General features: G+C 46.6%; 1 protein-coding gene across 4 annotated transcripts in view; it reads left to right on the forward strand.

Annotated features, from left to right (window-relative positions):
* The window catches only part of LOC147641351 (zinc transporter), a 101,598-nt gene that overhangs the window by 51,685 nt on the left and 37,508 nt on the right, over nucleotides 1-12,405 (forward strand). For all 4 annotated transcript variants that reach the window (XR_015269266.1, XM_086820800.1, XM_086820795.1 and 1 more), the window contains exon 7: nucleotides 1,598-1,684. Coding sequence is in view for 3 of the 4 variants with exons in the window: in XM_086820800.1 (XP_086676926.1) it covers nucleotides 1,598-1,684 (87 nt within the window). In the remaining variant the exon portion in view is untranslated. The remainder of the gene's footprint in view (nucleotides 1-1,597; nucleotides 1,685-12,405) is intronic.

A 12,405-nucleotide genomic window follows, 5' to 3' on the forward strand; every position in this document is an offset into this window, starting at 1 on the left:
GCTCCGCCGCTGTTGGGTCAAATCCATGCTGCCAAGGTCTGAAGAAAGCCCGAGCACCCCTGATGTCAAGGGGACTCATGGCAAGGACCTTGGCAACACTCTGGGCGGCCTCGAACTCGATCTGGTAATGTCGACGGCCCAATAGCTGTACATCCAGGATCTTGCCCACATCTGCAAGAAGGCGGGCCTGAAGAAGATCCCGGATCTCCCCTCTGCTGGGGCGAGTGCCGACTATACGGCAGATGGTGGAATGTGCCTGGAGGCGTTCCACCTCTGCTGCGAGGCTCGCTTCCTCTTCTGGCGAAAGAGAAAGCCTGATGGGGGTATCCTCAGGGGCGGTCGAGGGGGCTGCAGAAGAGTCCCTCTGAGGTGGGGCGGGAGGAGCCTCCATCAGAGTCTAAAGCTGTGGCGAAGGCGGAGCGAATGCGATACCTGCAAGAACCGAGCTGCACGGAGAGGGAAGGCGGGAGGATAAAAAAAAAAAAAGAACCCTAGGGGGCGGAAAAAACAGCAAGAGCCGGGGGGGGGGGGGGGGTTAAGGCGACGAAGAAACAGGGGGGGGCGGGAGCAGCGCGAAAGGAGAGGCGGTGGGGGAGAGAGGACTGGCGGAGGGGGGGGACGGGGCGCTGACGAGGGGAGGGGGCGCGAAGGCGAACTGAAGGGGGGGGGGAGGGGGGCGCTTCAGTGCGAGAGAGGGAGAGAAAGCGAGGAGAAGGGGGGGGCGCGATGGCGAGAAGAGGGGGGGGGCGCAAAAGCGCTGGTAGGCGGGGGACAGGGCGCGAGGAAGGGGAGGCGAGGGGCGAGCAGCGCGAGCAGGGGGTGACGGCGGGAGCTTCAGCGAGCTCGTAGTAGGATTTTTTTCATTTAATCTCAGATTTACATATCAGAGATGAAGATCAGCATTGTGGTGGAAGAAGTTGTGTTAACATTATTAAGTGACTTAAGGGCATTCATTGTGAATGTGATCTTCGTAATAATCAGCCATGAAGAGGTACATGCATCAACCTCTCACAATTGTAATCATCAACTTCTCATGCAATAGAGATGCTCTCAACTTTCTGATGTTTTCCTGTGCATCAATGCTTGTTTAATTGTTTAATTAACATTACATACGTGGTGTCAGTTGGTGCGTTGTCCCACACATAGTTACAATTCAGAGGTGTTAGACCTTCCTGAACAGTGGCACACTTAACAAGCAGTTGGGTTACATTGCATGCAGTTACAGAGGTGCCCAGAATCTGGATATGAACTCCAACAAAAACATGACCGCATGAACATTTCGACAGATCATGAAGCATCAAGAGATCACTGCTAACTTGCATGGTTCCATGACCTTCTATTTGCAGCTGGCCATCATGACATGGAGAATTTAGACGCTACATTTCCTGCCCATAGTGCCTTTGTTATCAAGTGGCATTATTTTATCATAAATTAGTAAACTTGTGGTCACTAGAAACAAATGTTTATTTGCCATCTATAAATATATCAAAGATTAGTGAAATATTTTGTCAAGCACTTCAAGTACATGGCTCACTTTTGGTTGATTTTGTGGGTATCATTCCTGATATGGATTATTTGATGGTGTTGCTTGTGCCAGACACAAATGAAAAGGCGCTTGCATGTTGTGACTGTTACCGCAGCAGCCTGCTTCCTCTTTCCTGTAGCAGTTTTTGAAGCAACACAGGTGACATGCCCATTCTTGAAACTTCTAGTTTTTTTGTGCAAGTCTGCTTAGCATTTTAACTTCTAGTATTAGATGCTTGAATAGATTGGTTGATTAAACAATAAACAATAAGATAACAGAAACTGTCACTAGATCATACACAAATGTGCTGTTGTGGGATATAATAGAGGCTACCAGGACCTGACTAAGATTTGAAAATATTCATGCCCAAGATCTCTTCCTGACAAGGTTAGTGGGTCGATCAACAAATGTTTTAGGGAGGTTTTGATGAAAAGATTGACAAAACGTGGATTTTCTTCGTTGGAGACCCTTAGTTTTAGCCACTTTTTTGTCATCCTCATGAACCTTTCATGGTCTCAAGATCCAGATTCGAAACAAATCCTTAACTCCCAAGCATAGATATGGTGCCGGGGGCTCACCACCAAAGCATAGGTGTGTCCAGAGCACCCCCAAGCTAGAGGGTATACCAACACCACAACCATGCTAATCGTTGTTTCCCATACCAGCAGAGCCCACTTGTCCTGTGGCTAGAAACATGGTGTAGCCACTAAGGGTGCCCACACTGGACTGTTCCGGCCAGACCATCCCAGGGTGCCACGGTGGACCATCCCAGGGTGCCATGTCGGACCATCCTAGTGTGCCACACTGGATCATCGTGAACTGTTCCACTGGACCATCTCAGAGCATTCGGTGGACTATCCAGAAACGAAAGATACATGAGAGGTGCATGCACCGGCATTGAAGGCACCACATTGTCACTCAAATGGGCATCAACGGACTCCACTGCCTCGTATGATTCATTTAAAATGGCCCCTCAGCTCATCCTTGGAGACGTCCTTTTCCATCTAGTCCTGTTCATTGAGTCTTATTCATCGAGTGCTGTAGTCACTTGTCATTGCCATCTTGTGTGTCTTCCTACTCACTGTGACCACTGCTAGGTGTGCACAATACAGTGAAGGGCTTGTAAACAGCTTCTTGGGAGCAATGCAAGTAATGTCTACAGTATTCTTGTCATTGTGCTATGCTCATATTCTAATCTGTCTTAGTCTGTTCTTGTGTACATTGTGTGGTGAGTATTGAGGGCTCCGGACAGTGTCGAGAGGAGAACCACTACTTTAGTGTTCCAGGCAACCAACTTTGCTACAGGTACATTAAAAACTTGGGATGCCCGATGGGACACTCGAAACTTGGAGTCCTGTTAGCTCACCTCTTGTCTCTGTGTCCTCTCTGGATGCCCAATACACGGCACACGCTCTCGTCCTAGTCTGGTGAGCCCAACCAAGAGTCTCCTCTCAATACGCTGCTATAGCCAGGAGAGGTGCAATTACGTACCACCCACGGACCCCTTCCACCCTTCCCTATGGGTAATCCCATCTGTGGCCCAGGAAACTCTCCTGGCCCGGAACCCCTTTCCATAGTGTTGGGCCTGGTAAACGTCCAGCGTATTCATTGAGTGCTGTAGTCACTTGTCATTGCCATCTTGTGTGTCATCCTAATCACTGTGACCACTGCTAGGTGTGCACAATACAGTGAAGGGCTTGTAAACAGCTTCTTGGGAGCAATGCAAGTAATGTCTACAGTATTCTTGTCATTTTGCTATGCTCATATTCTAATCTGTCTTAGTCTGTTCTTGTGTACATTGTGTGGTGAGTATTGAGGCCTCCGGGACAGTGTTTAGAGGAGAGCCACTACTTTATTGTGCTGGGCAACCAACCTTGCTACAAGCACATTCAAAACTTGGGACGCCAATGGGACACTCCAAACTTGGAGCCTTGTTAGGTCACCTCTTGTCTCTGTGTCCTCTCTATATGCCCAGTACAAACTCTCGTGCTAGTCGGGTGAGCCCACCAAGAATCTCCTCTCAATACGCTGCTATAGCCAGAAGAGGTTCAATTACGTACCACCCACGGACCCCCTTCCACCCTTCCCTATGGCGGCCAACCTTGGTAATCTCATCTTTGGCCTAGGAAACTCTCTTGGCCCGGAACCCCTTTCCATGGTGTTGGGCCTGGTAAACGTTCAGCTTTCCACTTTCAAAGGATTTACTGTTGAAGATGTAGATGACCACATTTGGCGATTCATTTCTATGTGCAAGAGTCCAGGTCTAGAGCGGGAGGATTCTTTCTTGGTACTTTTTTCGTCCACTCTAGAAGGCTATGCCATAGTCATAGGAAACGGGGGAAACGGTGCCCCGAAACGGGGAAACGCTGTTTCCCCACGTCGAACTCACCGAAACGGCTACAAATGGGGCACCTTGGTCGACGCTGCCTACGTGGCATATTTTAATTAAAAAAAAAACGATGGCAAAACGCCTTTGATATGCGCTACCCACGTGGCATAAAATAATACAAAAAAAAACGTTGGCTGGCCGTCCCAGTAGCGATGCCGTTGAGAAACGATGGCTGGCCCAAAATAAATTGTAAGGCTCCGCCTTTGATATTCGCAGCCCACGTGGCATTAAAAAAAAAAAACATTGGCTGGCCCACATGTGATGCCCGTTGAGGAAAAATGAACACGTCGCCTCCTGCCCGTTGCTTCCTTCCCGTTGCTCTCCTTGCAACTTGTCTCAACACCACACCATATAATCTCTAGTACGAAGCTTGTTTTGTACAGTGTACTTGTCTTGTACACAAGACTTGTTTCCTGTGAGTGTGACACAAGTCCCTAGAGCTGAGATTCAAATCCCAAAGCTCCAGCATGGTCCTGTCTCCCCCCCTTTCTCTCTTACCCTCCCTTTCTCCCCTTCTGGAGCAAGGCTGAAGTTGGAGCAAGGCTAAGGTTGGAGCAAGGCACTTCTCAACTTGGTCCTCCACAATCAATAACTTTTAATCAGTAAGTGTTTAAAAAAATAATAATTTGTAAATGAACCTTGATTTTTTTTAAAATGATCATTGACTATTTAAAAAATAGATGGGAAGCTTCTTAATTAAATTGCACCTTTTTTATTAATATAACAAGTCCTTTTTCAATTAATCCCTCTCTTCTTCTTATTGTACTGCATTCAATAGTTTGCACTAATGGCATTCTATGAGCGGGGTTGTGGTTGTTGTTCATGCGTGGATGAGCGACAATACATCGAGACAGCTCATTGTCGATGCCCTTTGCCTCTTCGAGAGAGCCTGACATTGCAAGAGGCAATCTCTAAGAGGGCTCAACGATGTCATTGCCCTCCCATGTGGTTTTGGGATGATGAAGATTGCTTGCGATTGGAAATGGTCCCAAGACACACTTGAAGACGAGCCCCCATATGGCAAAACCTACAGCTTGTAGAAGAACCTGCTGTGGTCCTAGTTGATGCGAGGCACCTACTAGTCATGAGGATCAAGACCATAAAGCCCATGTAGAAAGTCACTTGTTGTAACTATTTGCTAATTTTAAATGAATAAAGAAATTTATTTTTCTTCGAACTTTGTTGGCTCTATTGTGTACTTTCTTTTTTTAGACTCTCATGGCACCTTTTCCTTATTGTCCATTGCAATGACCTTTGTTCCTCGGTCCTTCTTTGTTGTCTTTGCATCCATGGCCTCCATGGATCATTCCACCTCAAAGAAGTCTAAATCTACGGAGTGGTCTTGGTGGGATGAGGTCCTGGCGGAGGGTGCCTGCAAAACAGGAGGCGCGAAAAAGTGGACATGCAAATATTGTCTCCTTACGAAGTCAGGTAGTGCAACTCGTATTCGAGCACACCTGTTTCATGAGCATGGACAAGACATTGCATTCTGTACCAACATCACTAGTGAAGCACGAGAGGAGCTTCGTCAGAAAGACAAAGCAACGTGGGCATCTTCATTGGCTCGGAGAGCAGGGGTGGGAGTAGATCCTTCCACATATGTGGGCACTTCAGGACAAACCTCTGGAACCACTAGGTCTTCATATGGTGGAATGCCTTCATTTTTTGGACCCACTGCAAGTCCATTTGGTGCACCACCACCAGTAGTGGGCGCGAGGGGTACTGTTCGATCTAGGCAGAGTACACTTTAGAGTAGATGGGACCCAAAGAAGGAGGAGGTGGATGGTAGTGTTGCACGCTTCTTCTACCATGATGCCATTGCCTTTCAGGCTGCTCGTAGCTTCTACTTCAAGGACATGGTGCGCAAGATTGCAGAGTATGGATCCACCTACACTCCTCCATCATCAGAGGCATTGAGAACCACCTTACTAGCGAAGGAGAAGGGCACAGTTGCTGCAACAACAGAGATTGTTAGGTCCTCTTGGGACAGGAATGGCATCACGCTTATTGCAGATGGCTGGAGCGACACTCGGTCCAGATCCATTCATGGTGTCATTGCCTATTCCAGAGGGCAATCTTACTTTATCTCATCGCATGATGCATCCGAGACCGGGAAAAGTGCAGAAGCACTCTTCCTAGAGTGGTCAGCAGCCGTACAAGTGCTGGGTGAAGAGAAAGTGATCCACTTTGTAGCTGATGGAGAGAATGTGAACAAGGCAGCCGGCAAATTGTTGTGTGATACGTATCACATTTTCTGTATGCATGGCGCACTGCCTCAACAATCTTCTCAAGGACATCGGGAAGTTGGATTGGGTTGCCCCCATCATAGAGTAAGCCACCTAGATTGTATCCTTCATTTACAGGCACACTTTCTTGCTGGTTGAGTTCAAGAAGAAGTCATCTAGAGATTTGTGCAAGTATTCAGACACTCGCTTCCGATACAACTTCCTCATGTTGGGGTCCCTTAACAAGTGTTCTTGTGCCCTAAAGCAGTTGATGGTGAGTGATGAGTATGAGAGGCATGCATTGTATGGAACCGTTGTAGGGAAGGCATGTGCGTCAAATATTGGGAACCCTCTTTGGTGGGAGTAGGTGAGACGCATCATAGCTTTGGGGAAGCCGATCATCCACAGTCCACTTGTTGAGGATGACAGATTCACTTCAGCCATGCATTAAAGATTTATGAGGGGATGGACAAGATGGTGGAAAAGTTGGAGCACATTGAGCAAGATGAACAGAAATACCAGGTTTTAAGGAAGCTATGCCAAGATAGATGGAATATGTACCATTCACCTATGCATGCAGTAGGTTTTAAGGAAGCTATGCCAAGATAGATGGAATATGTACCATTCACCTATGCATGCAGTAGGTTTCATGGATGATCCCCAATTTCAAGCAGGCAATCAATACAAAGATTCAGAGGTGGCAAATGGATGGGACATGATTTTGGAGAGACTTGAGCCTGACATTGCAAAAGAGAGAACTATCAAGGATCAACTGGCAGATTACAGGGCTTGCAAGAGGAGGTTTGGAAGAGCCAATGCTTTGGCAGATCGCTTCACCACTGATCCATGTGTTTGGTGGGAGGACTATGGGGCAGACACTCCAGAGTTGCAACAATTGGCCATCAAGATTCTGAGCCAAGCGGTCAGTTCGTCTTGTTTGGAGCAACTATGGAGCTCATTTAGCCATATCGCTTCAAAGAAGCGAAACCGGCTTTGCACTCAAAAGACCAATGATCTAATTTTTGTGAGTGCCAATTTGCTTCTTCTTGAGCGAAATGAGAACCCCCAATCTTGGAAGCATTGGTCAGAGGAGGATGAGAAGGGTTCAAAGGCAGAGGAGCATGCCAGTTTACCGCCTACGCCGATAGCTACTTTGGGCGAGGCAGGGGATAGCGGCTCCAACGACTTTCTAGATTATGATGATTTGGGCTCAGACGATGTGCATCTCTCGCAAGTTTGAGTCTACTCATGATTTCCAAACTTGGTTGATGTATTTGCATTGTACTTTCTATTCTTAATTCAACAAGAAATTGACTTCATCTTGAGGTGTCCTTTATGCAAATTTGAGAAAGTCTCGCTGTTGAGTTTGTAATTACTAGTTTTTGGTTCTATAGTTTAAAATCAAAGTATATGTGCCGTTTCCTAGCCGTTCCCGTTTCCCGCGATTGCCGTTTCCGTTTCCATTCCCGAGGGAGGTGCCGTTTTTGTTTCCGTTTCCCGTTTCTGGTGACTATGGGATATGTAGACAAATGGGTTAGTCAATTCCCAACTGATCACTTTGTGGACAGGGCCACCCTGAGGAACACCTTCCTCTGCACCTTTCGACTTGGTAACTACGAGGACCGCCTTCTCCAGGAGCTAGGGAAACTGCAACTACTACTAGGGGAGAGCGTGTTAGGACTCATGACACGAACCATAGTGCTGGTGGCCCACTTGGTGATTTACCCTGGCGACTTCATGGTGTGTCAATGGGTGACACAGGCCTTGCCCAAGTCCACTCAATAGGAGATTCAGGAGAGTCGGCCGCCACCAGCCACTTTGTTGGACCTTCAGGACCTAGCATCCCAATGAGAAAATGAAGGTCTCATGTTTGAGCGCGATGTGGGATCTACACCTCCAACGACAACATCACTGGATGACCTAGTGGCTTAGCTATATAGTGGCAGCTGGAGGCACTCAAAGTGAGCCAAAAATCTCAAAATGTGGAAAGCACTTTGCTCCATCTCAACAAGGAGATTGAGGAACTCAAGACCCAATAAGAAGTAAGGGGTTGTGGTGTGCCATATGCCCATCTTTGGGACACACTGTCTGTCCAGGAATGCCCAAAAGGGGGGTACTGCTTCTTCTGTAAAAAGGGGGACAAAGATAAAGACTGTTACTATTTGAAGTTCCGTCAACTTCATCAACAAGCCCCACACCTCCCCTCAACAACCTCTGTCACCATTCGGCCACCCAATTGGTCCACCCTTGCTTTCTCATTATGTATATACATTGGACTAGCGTCCATGGAAGTTATGGAGGGGATTGATGCCAATCATGTGATATTGTGGATTTGGCTTTCCACCTAGACTTGTACTTGTGTGTACATGCTCGGAAATGCCCGGAGGATTGGTGTTCCTTTGGGTCTGGTACCTCGTGTACTTGCCTGGAACACATCTATTTTGGTATAGTCTCATGAACGGGTATTGTCCATACCAATGTTGCATTGCATAGCATCTTTATGTGCTTGCGTGCAAATTGAATTTGCATGCAGTTTTCATGCTTGCTTGACCAATATGTAGCTCCGGGTAAGGAAATGCCCGCCTGCGAGCTGTGTGTGTGAAATTGTCCACTACATGGTTATGTGGCATGTGATAGGTGGTAAGTATTGGTTATCTAGCATAAATTTATAAGTGAGTGTGTACACACTTTATTAAGTTTATAAATTATGACTAGCCTTGTGTTCCACACACTGATGTCCCGAGGTGGACAAAGCTCAATATCCACCTCCCAGACCTTATCCCCTTTGTTCAAAGAGAGAAACCATCCATGTGTCAATCCTTGCTTGGACTCCAACTCACTTTTCCTCTCTGCCGCCTGGTGGTGGACAGCTCATCATCTCTCTCTTCTCCCCTCTCTCTAGTAGTTGGTGTCCCTTTGAAGAGGCTCTATGGCTGTATTTTCTGCACTTCCTCCTTCCCTACACTATATCCAAGCTTCCAAGGGTGTTTTCAGGCCATAAGCACTCTCCTACACACTCCCAATAGCTGAAATTCAGCAAAATAGTCCTTTTATTTGCTATAATTTTTGGTCTTTTGGCTGAAAACCCTAATTTTAGCCTTCCTTTCTCAAGTTGGACCATAGGGGAAGCTTTCCGAGGGTTCCGTGCAACTACTTGGAGACTTTTGTCTCAAAGGATCGTGACAAATTGAAGATTTCAACACTTCAGGCACTTCCATCGCAAAGACTTCCGTTGACATCGACTCTACTTGCAATTGGTAAGCTTTAATGCTCAATTATGGAAGCAAGTAGTAGGAGGGAGGAGTAAGACTCCATGTTAACATTGTTGAAATATACAAGTGAATAGGGTGTGTGCGGGAACAAGCCCTTGGCAAGAGGCTATAAAAGAGAATCTATAAATGTGAGAGAACCTGTGAAAAGGTGAGAAGCATCTACTGGGAGAAAATAAAGGGTAGCTTGAGGAGATTTAGGAGGTGTGGAGATATTCTGGGAAGGTGGAGAGAATCAAGCAAAAGAGGTGGAGTGAATCAAGGAGAAATCAGTGGGATTGGATACTTGGATGTAAACCCTATAAATTGAAGCATTGGCCTAATGAGTATTTGATTATCCATGCCTATATTAAGCTATCAGTTAATTGCTCACTAATCACGTCTTAATTATCATCTAATCTCTTTGTTAATGATGTTGATTCTAGCATTTGATCCACCATAGCTCATCACATTGTTGTAATTTTAACATGGTATCAGAGCCTAGCCTAGAATCCATCAATTAGTGAGCCCATTATCTTGCTAATCACTTGGCTAATTAGGATTAGTAGATAATTAATATTTTTACCTCTTTTTCAACAAACCCTCTATATCCCTAGCTGGTGGAGGAGATCTATCTCCCATCATACATCAAATTAGCTCAAGCCACTTTAGCCAAACATAGCTAACATCCTTGTGCTCCAGCCCATCCAAACAGAAGCTCAAACCGCCAGCGCACGTTGCTGTTTCACTCGATTTAGCATGTGTCGTTTTTATAGAGAAAATCTGAGATTTCTGCTTAATCAAATGCAATGGCTCTAATTCCTCTTGGTCCTAGGGGTTTTCAGGTGTGCTCTACAAGCTGGTGAAGACAGATTTTGATTTGATTAAGTCTACAGTGAGATCCAAGCTCTTCATTAAATCTGCAGGTGACTTTGGTAAAATAGAGATTAAGCATTCAATGTTTGGTCAATCTTGTGTTTCTGGGCTACTTGTGCGCAAGTATAGCATTTGTGAGGTGTTTTCATGCTCGGTTATTTTGGAAGAGACGGTGGTGTATAGCTGGGCCAGGCCATCTGTTTCATATACTTGTGAAACTCTTACTCCCTTAACGCAATAGATATCCTTCAAGGGCGAAAGGGGGGGGGAACCAATCCACCTTCTTGTCCCTAGTGCTGTGTCATTTCTTTTCGTATTTCCAAATTGTATAATCAATTGCCATGTACTTTTGACAAGAGGTATGGCTGTGTATGTGGGACATGGTTGTGATCAAAGGATGGTAATTTTGTGATTTAAGTGTTAAATTCTGTATAACCACGCACCCGTTTGTGACAGAGTTCCCATCACGATGGAAGTGAACCGGGGTGTAGTGGGAGATGGGCAGTGGTGGTGAGGATGGTTGGGAAAAACTGAGGCGAAAGGAGAGATAGGCATGGTTGGCTCCAAGGGGGCGGGTGGGAATGGGTGCTAGCAACTGTGTCGGACAAGCCTCCTGGGCATCGGACTCTCCCAAACACCTGCTCATATAGCCTGTATATGCCCCACATCATGTTTGAAGGTATGCCTAGTGTCTGTAGTCGCCGAAAGAGGCGCTCTCTGGGCACAGTATCAAATGCCTTGCGGAAATCCACAAAGCAACAATAGAGCCGTTCCCTCCGTGCCTAGGCCTGATCAATCAGGCACCTCAATGTAAAAATGTGGTCGATGGTCGAGAAGGCTCGACGGAAGCCTGCCTGGCCTGCTGCTCTCAATCCCCCAACCTCTGCATGAGTGCTCAGCTTTGCCTCCAAAACTGCCCTGTATAGTTTGGCCAATATATGGCCAATCATGATGGTCCTGTAGTTCCCAGGGTCTAGTACATCTCCCGCTTTATGGATCGGCACAATAGTGTGCATCGTCCACTCAGCCGGAAACCCCTCTGACAGAGCTCTGTTGAAGAGATGAGCAAGAAATGGTGCCAATGTATCAATAGCATAGATGAGATGCTCTCCCTGTAATCCTGTATGATCTGTCGCCCGTCCATGTTGGAGTCGGCATATGGCCCTCCTAACCATAGGTGGGGTGAAGAAGGTGGAGACTGTGGAGCATGGCTCTGTGGGCTGTGGTATAGCGGGCTGTGCAGGCACATCATAAAGTTTCTCTGCATATGTATGCCAGGTCTGAGGGTCGGTAATAGGTGTGGGAGGAGAGCAACAAGAGAGAGAAAGAAAGAAAGAAAGAAAGATATATTTACGTCTACGAGAGGCCAAAGTCGGCCTATGAGACAAAAAATAATACAACTGTGTTCTTCCGGTCATCGGAAGAAAAGAAAGAAAAGAAAAAGTGTGCATATGTTTGGATACAACTGTGAATCATCATGGATCGGTGGAGAGCAACTAGAGAGAGAAAGGAAGAAAGAAAGAAAGATATATTAACGTCTACGAGAGGCCAAAGTCGGCCTATGAGACAAAAAATAATACTACTGTGTTCTTCCGGTCATTGGAAGAAAAGAAAGAAAAGAAAAAGTGTGCATGTGTTTGGATACAATTGTGAATCATCATGGATCGGTGGAGCCCATATACAAACAATATAAGGGGGGGTGGGGATGTGGATGGAGTGCTAAGGCAAGATGCATCTCTATATGCTGAAGGGGTAGTACAAGCATGCTATGCAGATCTATGTCTAACTCCATCCAGTGCCATAAGAGGGATATAAGATATCATACATCGCCGATGCTGAGGCTGTGAATGGCGTGAACATGTACCCTCAGTCTGAATGAAAGCGAGCTACCCTCTCCTGTGTCTCCATCTGGTGCCTCATTCGGATAGCTGCTATCTCTCGGTGACGGAGTCGGGGTGCTCTATGTCCAGTCTGTCTAGGTCTCCTCCTGGCTCTCAATTCCTCTGCTCTCTGTGCGGTCACCCCACGTGGTACATCAGCTGGCACTGGCATAGCTCTCTGGAAGAAATCTGTGAGCTGGGACTGTCTCCCACCCCTAGTGGGAGCGGGTGTCTGGAGGAGTCTCTCTCGAGAACTATGAAG

This window comes from Cibotium barometz, chromosome 2 (assembly GCF_041138505.1).
Source record: "Cibotium barometz isolate CiBa-2024 chromosome 2, ASM4113850v1, whole genome shotgun sequence".
In the NCBI taxonomy this organism is placed as follows: Eukaryota; Viridiplantae; Streptophyta; class Polypodiopsida; order Cyatheales; family Cibotiaceae; genus Cibotium; species Cibotium barometz.